The sequence below is a fragment of the Nyctereutes procyonoides genome, unplaced genomic scaffold (genome assembly GCF_905146905.1).
Source record: "Nyctereutes procyonoides isolate TBG_1078 unplaced genomic scaffold, NYPRO_anot_genome, whole genome shotgun sequence".
Classification (NCBI taxonomy): domain Eukaryota; kingdom Metazoa; phylum Chordata; class Mammalia; order Carnivora; family Canidae; genus Nyctereutes; species Nyctereutes procyonoides.
In genome coordinates, this window is record NW_026575142.1 from 20110571 (window position 1) to 20125071 (window position 14501).

Sequence of the window (14501 nt, forward strand, 5' to 3'; positions counted from 1 at the left end):
GTGTTTTTCCTTCATTGGTTCCTCGTATAATTTCCACTTCCTTCTCCCTGATATTTAATCATAAACTATTAGCTCCAGTGTTGAGTCGAACAGCTCTTTATTTTATTACCATTTATAAAGCCCATTTTATCATCCTAATTATATATGCACATTCTAGAATATATGAAAAGTAAAGAAACATCATTACTTGGAAATAATCACTATTCACATTTTATGCTTTTCTCTTCATACTTTTTCTACTTATGTTTTTGGTATCAAAATTATTTTATCTATGTTTATAAATTCTCAGGGCACCTGAGTGGCTCAGTCATTTGGGCCTCTGACTCTTGATTTGAGCTCAGATCTTGATCTCAGGGTCATGAGTTCAAGCCCAGCGTTGGGCTTGGTGTTGGGCCCATGCTGGGTTTGGAGCCTACTTTAAAAAAAAGAAAAAAAAATGAGGTCTTACATATAATTATAAATTCTCTTTTTGAATTAACATAAATATTTTTCCATTCTGTAAAGTCTTTGTATATACATTATCATAATATACTTAACCATTTCCCAACAAATTGATTATTTATGTTGTTTCTAATTATAATGCTTTAAATAGTGCCTTGTCAAAAGTCTTCATGTAAATAAAAAAAAGTAATTATTTTCCTAAGACTAATTTCTAAAGTATTTTTCTTCCTCCAAATAATATGCCTGCTCATACTCCTAAAACAGTGTATGGATGTTCCCAGGTCACTGCTGTTTCACTGGCATCAAACATTCTAATTTTTAATACTTCATATTTGATAAATGAAAATTGTTTTTAATTTTAATTTTTAGGTCTTTTATTACTAGAGGTATAAACATGTTTTTGAGTGCTTTTTCTCATTTATATTTCTTCTTTTGTTTATATTCCTTCACCTTTTTTATTCAGTATATTTTCTTTTTTTTTATTCAGTGTATTTTCTTATTATGAGTGCTTCCATTGTATGAGATGCCTATAGAACATTCTTTTCTTCATCCCCTTTTATTGTTAATATTCTATGGTCAATGTAAGGCTTTTATTTCACTTATTAGCCTGAGTTTCAATACTCTGTACCTCCTGGCCTATCAGATTCTTGCCATACTAATGATCTCTGATGTATCCCATAACTCTTCTACCAAATTAGCCAATTTCCTTTTTCTCCTTTTGTTCCAATTCTTGGCAAAGTGAAAGTGGCTTTTTGTGAGTAACTTTAACCCATCTTACAATATACATACTATAATGCATTGCTACATTGGAATAAGAAAATCATTGTCTTTAATTTCTGAAAAGCAGTATATAGCATTAGAAACTGAGTATTTCCTGTCTCAGTGAATAGAATTTTACCACTCTTTAAGTATATGATGTTGGATAAAATACTTAGCCTCTCGGTTTCTGGGTTTTTTTCTAATGGAAAATAATAAAGTCGGTTTTGTATAATGAGAGAATTAAATAATATTTGTAGTACCTAAAAAATACATTTCTTGTTTTTCAAATTCAAAGTCCTAGGCGTAATTATATTATCCATTTTCTTTTTTAATTATCCTTTACCTCTTTTAAGTTTAACATTGAAAAATTATGTGCAAAGGGACATAATTTTAACCAGTTTTTCTTTTTCTTTTCTATACTTTGGAGGTCAAGACATCTTCATGACAGAAGAACAGAAGAAATACTATAATGCCATGAAAAAATTAGGATCGAAAAAGCCACAAAAGCCTATACCACGACCAGGAGTAAGAAATACCAAATGATAAGGGAAAAATAAAATTAAAAAAATTGCATGGGTTTTCTCACAGGAGAGATAGCAGCTGACATTTCCAGCAGCAAAGATTTCTTCCACATTTAGAGCTTCATTAATTTATACCTTTTATAGTAATGGTAAAAAAAAATTTTTTTAAAGGGAAAGACCACCAAAATAAAGAAAACCGAAAATGCACCCTATTTTCAGGGGATTTCTAACTACACAACTAGACTCCAAACTAAAAGGCAGAGACACATAAGTAGGTGATATGCACAAGAAAAAGTTGGTCATACAATTCAAGAGTAGTTGCCAAGTAAACGTAAAGAGATGGGGTTAAAATACATGCAATTTTCTACTAGATTAACAGACTGACAAAATGTTGAGTGAAGTAACATCTTACTTCCACTTTATTTTCCATTAGAGGTACTGAATGTAGAACAAAAGAATTCTAGTATCTACTGTTTGTATATATGGCTGTGAAGATAGAAGTTACTAATGTCTTCAGAGTCAGGGTCAATAAATACAATTCATGTTGATAAATAACAATTCTTATGTTTCCATGATGAACTGACCAAACAACTCCTGTGAAATGGAGAAGGCTTATCCCATACTATATTGATTTTTGTCATGATGATCTATGAAGTTAAAATAATTCATGGAGTCCATTAGGGAGCAAAATACTAGTTAACATTCATATTGCGCTAGCCAAGAGTTGCCTTCTTGAAAATGATGAGAAATACATACTGTTCTCTGTTAAACCTTAACACTGGAAGTAGAAATGGGTCAACTATGTGTTGAAAAAATGTAAGATAGAAGATATCCTCAGAGTTCCTGAGCAGCCTTGGAAAATGAGCCAGACAATGGCCTGCAGTGACTAAAAGTGGCAGAAATGGGGAGCAAAACCACAGATCAGTGATAGAGACATTAATTTTTTACATCAAAGCATAAGGAATATCATTCTGGTCTGATTATTCCTGTGTAGCCTCAGCATTCTGTGCCAAGCAGCAAGGACTATTCAAAGAACATCAATATTGCCACACATAGGCTTTAAATACATAATGTTATAGATATGTTCTTGAAGTTCCAAGCTCCCTTTAAGAAGTCTTTGAGAGTAAGACAAATGGAATGTAATAGACACTATGTTTTGAAATGGCTGCATGGTCCAACTGATCATGGGATATTCTGGTAAAACAAAATTAAGCAGGTTTTCTAACTTCTCATAATCTTAATATGTTAATATGCATTTTGTGCCTCTGAGTGAAGTATACAGCATGCAATGTTTCTTTTCAGAAATCCCCTTTGGACAGAGATTGCTATTCTGTGGAATACATATTGATAAATAGAAATTTCAATAACTAAATTTTAAAAATTAATGTGTAAGCCATCTTTTACAAAATTCAGGGTCAGTGGTTACTATGCATAGTATTAGAGAGTTAATGTAGAAAATGCTTATGTAGATGCCAACATGTATAGGAAAACTCCTCTGTTGCTAAAACCATTTCTGTTTCCCTACAGAACAAATTTCAAGGAATGGTCTTTGACTTTGTAACCAGACAAGTTTTTGACATAAGCATCATGATTCTCATCTGTCTCAACATGGTCACAATGATGGTAGAAACAGATGACCAGAGTGAATATGTGACTAACATTTTGTCACGCATCAACCTGGTGTTCATTGTGTTGTTCACTGGAGAGTGTGTGCTGAAGCTCATCTCCCTCCGCCATTATTATTTTACCATAGGCTGGAATATTTTTGATTTTGTGGTTGTCATTCTCTCCATTGTAGGTAAGTATTTAAAATCTCTTAAGTTCTGTTCAGGAAAAGTAAAAGTTGGAACATTCAAGTTTAAATTAGAAGTCATCCCACTACTCACAAATAGCCACTCTGAAATCTTTTTTTTTTTTTTTTTTTTTTGTATTTCATCCCTGTGTGTTTGTCTTCTTACAAAATGAGGCTCCTGATATATGTAGAGTATTGTATCCTAACCATTTTTTAGCCATTTTAGATTATGGTGAATCTAAGGGTAAATTCTCATTCATTTGAACTAGGCATGTGCTACTAACCAAGATAAAAATATTTGTGACATGTCAAGATTGAGTAATCTGCATAACATCTAAATGGCTCTGTTGAGAAGAGAACTAGAAATTCATTGTGATACTCGGGAGAGACACTACATCAGAGATATAGACACAGAGCCATTAGCATGTAGATAGGAGTGGAAGCTAGTGGCAAGATAAAGAAAGGAATAAAGTGAAAAGAAAATAAAGTACAATATGTTACCAAATACAGATGGTAGTATTTTAAGGGTATCAGGTAGAGATTTTACAGATAACCTTGAAATGGGGTTATAGTAATGATACACAAAAAGATGTGAGGTGGTGTGGGGCATCATTTTAACAGTTATACACTTCAAAGTCTGGAATATACAACACATCGCATGAGCAATAGCTCATCTCATTAAAGATACAACTCTAGCTCCAGGGAAGTGAAGAAGTCTATCTGTGGGCTGAAATTATTCATTCTTTCTTAAACCAGATAATATGATTAGGTCAACATTTTACCATTCAATATGGGGCACCTCTGCTGGGTAGCTTTTCATGCCATCACTCCCTCTGAAGAAGTTGGTCTTATCTCTAACCCATAGGTTGCAAGTAGCCTTCAATTTCTACACTGATCTATGGTGTAATCAGTTGTGGCAAGAGTACTAAGGTTGTATTCACCTCTCTTCTCTTTCACTCTATTTTCCTCTTTCTCTCCCTCTCTCACACACCCACACATAGTGAGACTAACTCTCCCTTTATTGAATGAGACCATGTAACTGGGAACACTTAGTTTCCTGAACTCTTCAGTCCAATCTTTATTTCATTATTTAAAAGGCAAATGGAGAAGAAGTCTTGCAAAAAAGGAAAAAAAAAAAAAACAGACTGAGAGACCAACATTAGACACAGGAGACCAGACCAGAAAGAGCTTCAGCCTGGATCCTTTGAGAAATGTACTAGAGCATATATCTCTGGATATATATATATATATATATATATATATATATATATATATATATATGTCTATATAATATATAAGAATGTTATAGTGGAAGTATAGGCAAGCATCAAGTTCATGGAAGAGGAAAATAGTATTAAAAATTGCAGATACTTTTAGATGGATAAGGACTCAACAGACAATTTCAGAAAAAAAAATTCTGTTCATATAAATGTGTACTGGTACCCTTGGCCACTGCTGTTCAGACAGACTTGATAATTTTTTACTTATTTTTTTTAGATCTAGTCTTGGGATTTTATATAAGCTAAAGATAGTTTTCAGACATCCCGCAAGACAAAAAGTACTATAATATTGTTATTGACTATTGTCTGAGCTTGGAGTGCCATAACAAATTATCACAGACTGGGTGGTTTAAATAACTAAAATTTACTTTCTCACAGTTCTAGAGGCTAGATGTCCAAGATCAAACCCAGCATAGTGGGTTTCTGGTGAGAGCTCTCTTCATGGCTGGTATATGGCTACCTTCTCTCTGTGTCATATGGCAGAGAAAGAGGAAGTTCTCCAGTGTTTCTTCTCATAAGGGAATTAATCCTATCATGAGAGCCTCACCCTTATGACCTCATCTAAACCTAATTATCTCCTCAAAACCCTATCTCAAAATACAGGCACTGGAGAGTTAGAGCTTTAACATATGAATGGGGGGGTGGGCAGGGAGGAGGAAGGGACACAATTTAGTCTATAACAAATATTGAGTTGAATTTAATACTGAATGTCAAAATTAAGGTTTACTTATATATATTATATACAGTCACATGTAATCTATGTATGTCAAAGTTAAGATTATGTAACTAAATTTCAGGCTCTAAACTTTACTTTGGAGATTTAACAGGAGTGTAATGATTATTTTAATGGATAACTTCTTCAATGGTTGGTATTCTCATTTTTTATCACAGGCATGTTTCTCGCTGAGCTGATAGAAAAATACTTTGTGTCCCCCACCCTGTTCCGAGTGATCCGGCTCGCCAGGATCGGTCGAATCTTGCGTCTGATCAAAGGGGCCAAGGGGATCCGCACACTGCTCTTTGCTCTGATGATGTCCCTCCCTGCCTTGTTTAACATCGGCCTCCTGCTCTTCCTGGTCATGTTCATCTACGCCATCTTTGGAATGTCCAACTTTGCCTATGTCAAGAGGGAAGTTGGAATTGATGACATGTTCAACTTTGAGACCTTTGGCAACAGCATGATCTGCTTGTTCCAAATTACCACCTCGGCTGGCTGGGATGGATTGCTAGCACCTATTCTCAACAGTAAACCACCCGATTGTGATCCTAATAAAGTTAATCCTGGAAGCTCAGTTAAGGGAGACTGTGGGAACCCCTCTGTGGGGATTTTCTTTTTTGTCAGTTACATCATCATCTCCTTTCTGGTTGTGGTGAACATGTACATCGCTGTCATCCTGGAGAACTTCAGTGTTGCTACTGAGGAGAGTGCAGAGCCCCTGAGCGAGGATGACTTTGAGATGTTCTATGAGGTTTGGGAGAAGTTTGATCCTGATGCCACCCAGTTCATGGAATTTGAAAAACTGTCTCAGTTTGCAGCTGCTCTTGAACCCCCACTCAATTTGCCACAACCGAACAAACTCCAGCTCATTGCCATGGACCTGCCCATGGTCAGTGGGGACCGGATCCACTGTCTTGACATCTTATTTGCTTTTACAAAGCGGGTCCTGGGAGAGAGCGGGGAGATGGATGCCCTCCGAATACAGATGGAGGAGCGATTCATGGCTTCCAACCCATCAAAGGTCTCTTATCAGCCAATAACTACGACTTTAAAACGGAAACAAGAGGAGGTGTCTGCTGTGATCATTCAGCGTGCTTACAGGCGCCACCTTTTGAAGCGAACTGTAAAACAAGCTTCGTTTACGTATAATAAAAATAAAATCAAAGGTGGGGCTAATCTTCTTGTAAAAGAAGACATGATAATTGACAGAATCAATGAAAACTCGATTACGGAAAAAACCGAACTGACCATGTCCACCGCAGCTTGTCCACCTTCCTACGATCGGGTAACAAAGCCAATTGTGGAAAAACATGAGCAAGAAGGCAAAGATGAAAAAGCCAAAGGGAAATAAAGTGCAAATAAATAGGCATGTTGAGGTGACACATTGTTTACAGCCTGTGAAGGTGATGTATTTTTGTCCACAGGACTCCTTTCGGAGGTCAATGCCAAACTGACTGTTTTTACACAAATCTACTTAAGGTCAGTGCCTACAATAAGACAGTGACCCCTTGTCAGAAAACTGTGACTCTGGGTAAAGGGGAGACGACCTCGACAGGAGGTTACTGTTCTCACTACCAGCTGACACTGCTGAAGACAAGAGATCAAATGGCTACTCGGACTGGAGGGACCAGTTCAAAGGGGTGCAAACCTATAATTTGGGGGTTAACATGAAACACTTTAGTGTAGTAATTGTATCCACTCTTTGCATCTCAACTGCCACATTTGTCACATTTTTACGAAATCTGTTAGGGGATTCATCTTTTTTTTAATCCATGTGTTGTTTATTATACGTGACTATTTTTGTAAATGGGGTTTCTGTCGTGAAATAGACAAAGGGCCTCTTCAACGGGTATGCCCCCAGGGGTGAGCGCAATCACGTGGCCTCCCATCTGCACAAAGGTGTGGTTTGCATGAGGGCATGCTGCACTTAGAGATCATGCATGAAAAAAAAAAGTCACAAGGAATACAATGAGTTCTTAAATTCCATCCATGTTTCTGGGAGGGGTAATTGGGTGATAATTGGAGGTGCTTTGCAGATCTTGTTTTTGTCAAATCCAGCTCCCCGACCAAGTAGATCATTTCTGGGGGGGTTGGCCATTAAACCTTAGCAGGTGCAAACTTCATTCAACTGTCTGGAGTCATAAATGTTGTGTTTCTGTTTATTGTATTTAAAAACAAACAACAACTGAGAAATGAGCATCGCTTCTCCTCTGAAGACTGAATTGACCAAAAGAACCCTTTATAAATTTCTGCTTAATCCTGCACTTTGGTTGGCCATCTTCAGCTCAGCAAGGTTGACAACCGTATATGTTAATGAAATGCTATTTATTATGTAAATAGTCATTTTACCCTGTGGTGCACGTTTGGGCAAACAAATAATGACCTAAGCACAGTATTTATTGCATCAAATACGTACCACAAGAAATGTAGAGTGCAAGCTTTACACAGGTAATATAATGTATTCTGTACCATTAGAGATAGTTTGGATGCTCTCAATGCATGTCTATATTACCATGCTGCTGTATCTGGTTTCTCCCATTGCTCAGAATCTCATTTATGGGAAACCATATGTCAGTGGTAAAGTCAAGGAAATTGTTCAACAGATCTCATTTCTTTAAGTCATTAAGCAATAGTTTGCAGCACTTTAACAGCTTTTTGGTTATTTTTAAATTTTAAGTGGATAACATATGGTGTATAGCCAGACTGTACAGACATGTTTAAAAAACAAACAAACAACAAACACTGCTTAACCTGTTAAAAATGTGTTTAGAATTTTATAAGCAAATATAAATACTGTAAAAAGTCATTTTATTTTATTTTTCAGCATTATGTACATAAATATGAAGAGGGAATTATCTTCGGGTTGATATCACGATCACTTTTCTTACTTTCTGTCCATAGTACTTTTTCATGGAAGACATTTGCTAACTAAGAAATGAAAACAAGACTGGGTAGTTGTAGATTTCTGCTTTTTTTTTAAATTACATCTGCTAATTCTAGGTTATCTCATAATTTTAAGGGGCAAAATAGTTTCACAAGTCACTTCCAGACTATGCTCTGCAATTGGCAAAGGGCATAAAATTTTACTTACATTTTTGGTAGTGCCTGCACAAGCTGATTGAAGATAATGCTTATTTTTCATTTTTGTCGTTTTTCTTTCTAACTTGTTTTTATTTTCATTTCTTTGCAGTCATGTTGCTCTAGATTGCTGTAAATACAAAGCGAGTTTCGCAGGGTTTTTTTTTCTTTTTTCCCACAAGAACAGAGTAGTGAACTCACATAGACAATTACATCAGGATATTTTGTGTTTCTTACAGAAGCAAACCATAGGCTCTTCTTTTTCTTAAAATTACTTAGATAACCTGTATCCGTGAACTGCATGCTGGAAAATGCTATTACCCTAAATGATGCTAACCAACATTAAAAATGTGCAAAACTAATAAAGATTACATTTTTTATTTTATTGTTTGCCCCGTTACTTTTTGTTAAGAGCATTTTGTGAGAAGATGAAGATGCTTTATTCGACAAATGAGTGGAGAAGGGGAAGTATACGGCTATACCTGGCTATGGCTATACCTGAGCTGACAGTAGAAAACGTGGGGTAGAAATGGAACTAGGAGGAACGACCTCCCAGGGGCTACAAGCAGTAGGGGGTGAGCTCTGCTACCAGATACTGATACCAGAGCCTAAGCTGGTGGGTCTCGGTGGAAAAGAGGTATGGGAGTCAGAGCAATGGTGGATGGCCGTTGGAGATACAAAAAGCCCTTACATCTGTATTTAGAAAATTAAAAATTGCCTTGCGGATATTTTGTTTGTTCCTCTAAAACCACTCTCCATACTTCTCCATCCTGCTCTGTGGCTGGGTGATTTTATGCATTGCATCAGTGGGCTCTCTTATCCCCTGGCTTCCACCTGGGAAGTGCCAACAGGGAAGCATCATCAAAGAAAGCATCAGTGGGAGAGAGTGAACTTATTCCCCAGATCCTTCTTTGCTGAATTGCTCTCAGTTGGCAGTGGCGCATTCAGCAACATAAAGCTATACTTTTGGACAGACAGTCCATTCCACAGCAAGAGCTACTTGGGGGTGTCGTCATCACTCCCCTACTGGTTCCCTTAGACCTGTGGCTGGTCTTCCCTGTTTCTTGTAGCTTTCCCCTCATCTTGCTGACACCCTTTCAAACGGCCTCTTCATCTGTTTGTTTCATTTGTCTCCTGTCTGGATCAGACAGTAATTAAATAGCTTACAGAAGGGGACAAATGGCAGAGTTGATTTAAGTCACCTTGGAAATTCAATCTAACTGGCTATGGTAGATAAAGGAATAAGAACTGAGGGGATTACAATAAAGAATTCTATTCCTAGAAATCACAGAAATGTTACCAGAGTGGTCCCAACAGTAAGAGCAACAGCCTAAAAAACATCTAAATTGACGAGGAAAGAGAAGTCTTCCCTGGTCATCAAGGTAGTACAATCTCAGTTGCAATGCTTAAAGGGGGAACACAGGTCGATGGAGAAAGGAACAGTCATTTACAATGCTTCTCCTGTCCTTCCACACTTGCTGACTTGTCTCGTCATCGTATCACGACAGTTAGTTCTGATTTATTTAGTAGCTAAAAATAATTTCCTGTTTCCAACCAACACAGTAAGGATTATAGGAGAATCTCTTTTCCTATAGAGTTAGTTCCTATTGAGTTATTTTTTTTGTTTCCTATTGAGATTTTTTTTTTATACTTCATATCCACACCACAATTAGTGGTATTTTTCCAAATACATAAAGAACTGGTGAAATATAATTGTAAATTACAAAATTCCTTTTGGTATTACTTTATGTAATATTTGTTGTGCCAAAAAGTAATACAATGCTTAAGGAATAATAAGTCATATCAGTGGAACAAAAATAACAGCTTGAAGGGGGTTCCCACTGGCCAAAACTGGGGGGAATTTGAGAATCAAAATAAATATCAAAAGTAGTAGATTAAAACCCATTAAATAAAAATAAGAATCCACAAATATATACTGATATAAATAAATGGAAAAAAGTAAAACCCTTACAGGTGAAAGTTAACTAACAAGGATAGGAGAAATACTGGAATTAGAAAGTCACCATTTGGCAACTGTGATAATGACAACTTATTCATGCAAGAATAACGCATGCAAACTCATGAATGAAAGTTTGATGGGGAATAAGAAAATTATGTTGTCTCAAAGTATCTCTTTTTTATTAGTTAAAAAAATTAAGAAGAATTTACAATGGAGAAACCTTGCAGATACTGCCTTCAAAGACATCAACTATAGGGCCAACTACACTGAAAAAGATACATTATTTCTTAGTATTCACAAATTAGGAATTTAACCATAAGGAAAATCAAACTGAGGACATTCTGTAAAATAACTGAATTGAACTCTTCAAAATGTTTAGGTCATGAAAAACAAAGAAAGGTCAGGAACTGCCTGAGATGGAAGAGCTATGAAAACTAAACACAATCTGTGATTCTGTGTTGGATATTAGACTGGGAAAATAACATTGATTAAAGATATTGTTGGGAAAACTAAGTTTGAATATGGACTGCTGTTTAATTAGTAGTATGCAAGCTGAGTTTTCTCATTAAGTCTAATGTAGCTATTACATAATTATAAGTAATGTCCTTCTTGGATAAATGCACACTAAGCTATTTAGGGGTGAATGAGATGATGTCTGCAATTCACTATCAAAAGAAAATGTGTTCAAAGGAAAATGAATTATGTGTATATATACATATATATAATATAATATACATGTATATTTTTGGGAAGGGTGTTTTTTGTTCCGATTGAGTTATTGAAGTGTCTATGTATGTGTGTTCACTCTGTCATTTGTTTTTTGCGTCCTAGAATTGACTATTTCTACCCTCAAAATTAGATATACTATCTCTAACTACTTCAAAGAATGCTATGTTTTAGCTACAATTCTTTTTCCTATAAGTCATCTTTCTCAAGTCATTTAAATGATTATATTTCTTGCCCTTTATGATAATCCTTACATTGTCAAAAAAAGAAGACTTTAAAAGAAATATGTGACCTAATGGTTAAGACATCTGTATTTGAAATTAGACCTAAATTGGAGCTTTATGATCTAAACTCTGGATTTTATCCATACCATAAAAGAAGGTGGCTTATTGGCTATCTGAGCTGGGGCCCAGACATTATAGGTATAAACTAATAACCCAAACACAGTTCCACAGACCATCACCCCCATGACAAGGTTTTCATATGCCTATAGTTAAGCCAAGAAATTAAATGTCATAAATATTTATAAAGCTTAATGTATTCTATTTAATAATTTCATTGCAAAAGTGTATCTTTTATATTATTTTCAAAGACTAAAATCATTTTTATGTTAAAATGTTTTTCTTAGAAATTATGGTGAGCCTGGGTGGCTCTGTTGGTTGGTCTCTGACTCTTGATTTTGGTTCAGGTCATGATCTCAGGGTCATAGGCTGGAGCCCTGCTGCAGGCATTGCGCTAAGCATTCTCTCTCTCTCTCTCTCTCTGTCTCTCCTTCTGCCCCTCCCTCTGCTTACTCACACAAGTGCTCCCTCTCTTAAATAAATAGATAGATGATAGATAGATAGATAGATAGATAGATAGATAGATGATGATAGATAGATGATAGATAGATAAAATCTTTAAAAAAAGAAATTATGATGAGAATAAATAGTAGTGGGTTGTTTTAATATTTTCTTTGGCCAGATTAAAAATCGGCAACTTTGTGGTGGTCCTCGCATTTGTATTTTACTGGTACATGAATTCAAAAGTCTAGGAACCATTGGGGTAGACAAATACTACTCAACCTCATAAATTTGTATATTCGTATGTGTGCACCAGAAAGTTAGATGAGAACTATATAAACTGTTTTAAAGACAGCAAATATGTCCTGTAATTGCCTGTTCTACTGGAATTTCATATTATTATAAGAAAATAAATGTTTCTCAATCATTACAAATTTATTAAAATGTTTATAATAAAAAAAATTATTGCTTCAATCAGGTGCAGCTGATAGTACCTCTTGGTACATGGGAATACTCTTCGAAGTTATCAATGAACATTGATTCAATCAGTGTGGCAGTATAGGCCCTGGAGGAGAAAAATATTTCAAACAATCGAGTGTTGCTAGAGAAGTTGCATCACCAAGAAATGCTTACCATCACAGCTGAGTAATCTGCAATGCCAACTGTGTTGCTCAAGTGCTTTCTCATCCCCTCAGAAAACTCCTCATATATTTGCAGATAGCTCCGCCTCTTACTGACCAAGAAACGCAAGGACATTGTCATGAACTTCCTCAAATTCTTTCCTCTCCAGTGAAAAATATCCCTTCCTTCCCATCTCGTCTCTTCCATTTCCTTTTCCTGTCTCCCCTTTTCCTGTCTCCCCTTCCATTTCCTTCTCTGCTCCTTGTCTTTGTTTTCCTTCCTTTCTCCTTCCTCTCTCTCCCTGCCTATTCCTTCATCTGTCCAGAAATAATTTCTCCCAATTCACTTTTACAGGCTCTGATACCATGCTCCATAAGCTATTTACTTTCTTTTGTATCTTTATTCTCTCTTCTTGACTGATCCTTTCTGTCTGGCTTTGCGCTTTCAAAATTGGTTCTTCCAATCTTGAAAACTAATTTTGCTCAACTTTGATGCTTTATGCACTGTCCCATTATCTCATTCTTTTTTAAAAATTACCTTCTGAAATCAGTATTCTCTACTGACTACCTTCACTCTTGGCTAAAATTACATAAAATATAGATCCCAGTGATGTTGATGAGAAAACTTGACTGTGAATATTCTTGTTGGGGGCACCTGGCTGGCTCAGTTAGTAGAGCATGTGATTCTTGATCTCAGAGTTGTAAATTTGAACCTCATGTTGGATACAGAGATTACTTTTAAGAAAATCTTGTTGACATAAGCACATTGAATTTTCAAAGTGCTATACTGGCTTTTATCAATAAAGTTATGAGGAAAAGATGAAAAACCTTACAAAAGGTAGTTATAGGCACAAAGAACATCACCCACATGGAGCAAAGCTGTACAGGCTCTGTTTCTGGTTATCATGAACTACATCTTCTCTATTTAATGTTTACTTAGAAGGGAAATGTATTCACAGAGCTATTCAACTGTTAACTGCATTTTGTTTGTTTTGTTTCCCAGGAATATAACCTTTATAAGGCATGGAGACCAAAAAGTTATTTTGTATTTTCCAAGTTTTTATTTAAATTCCAGTTAGTTTACATACAGAATAATAGTAGTTTCAGGTGTAGAATTTATTTTTATTTTTTTTAATTTTTATTTATTTATGATAGTCACACACACAGAGAGAGAGAGGCAGAGACACAGGCAGAGGGAGAAGCAGGCTCCATGCACCGGGAGCCCGACGTGGAATTCGATCCCGGGTCTCCAGGATCGCGCCCTGGGCCAAAGGCAGGCGCCAAACCGCTGCGCCACCCAGGGATCCCCTCAGGTGTAGAATTTAGAGATTCAACACTTATACACAATATCTGGTGCTCATCACAAGTGCCCTCCTTAATTTCTATCACCTATTTAACCCACCTCTCTACCTACCCCCCACCACCACCTCCATTCTGGTAACCTTTAGTTGGTTCTCTATAGTTAAGAGTCTGTTTCTTGGTTTTCCTCTTTTCCCCCACTATATTCATTATTTAGTTTCTTAAATTCCACATATGAGTGAAATTATATGGTATTTGTCTTTCTCTGACTTACTTCGCTTAGCATATACTCTCTAGCTCCATTCATATCATTATAAATGGCAAGATATCATTCTTTTTATGGCTGAATAATATTCTGTGTGTGTGTGTGTATCTCACACCTTAATCCATTCATCAGTTGATGGACATTTGGGCACTTTTCATACTTTGGTTATTATTGATAATGTTGCTATAAACATTGGAGTGCATGTATCCTTTTAAATTAATATTTTTGTAACTTTTGAGCTAATACCTACTCCTGCAATT

The 14501-nt window shown here is 36.0% G+C and overlaps 1 protein-coding gene across 6 annotated transcripts in view; it reads left to right on the forward strand.

Annotated features, from left to right (window-relative positions):
* LOC129498960 (sodium channel protein type 1 subunit alpha) overlaps positions 1-8929 on the forward strand; it is a 78105-nt gene extending 69176 nt beyond the window's left edge. For all 6 annotated transcript variants that reach the window (XM_055308593.1, XM_055308595.1, XM_055308597.1 and 3 more), the window contains exons 24-26: positions 1621-1725; positions 3249-3519; positions 5685-8929. In XM_055308593.1, the coding sequence (XP_055164568.1) occupies positions 1621-1725; positions 3249-3519; positions 5685-6862 (1554 nt within the window). In that variant the 3' untranslated portion in view covers positions 6863-8929. The remainder of the gene's footprint in view (positions 1-1620; positions 1726-3248; positions 3520-5684) is intronic.
* The last annotated feature ends 5572 nt before the right edge of the window (positions 8930-14501 follow it).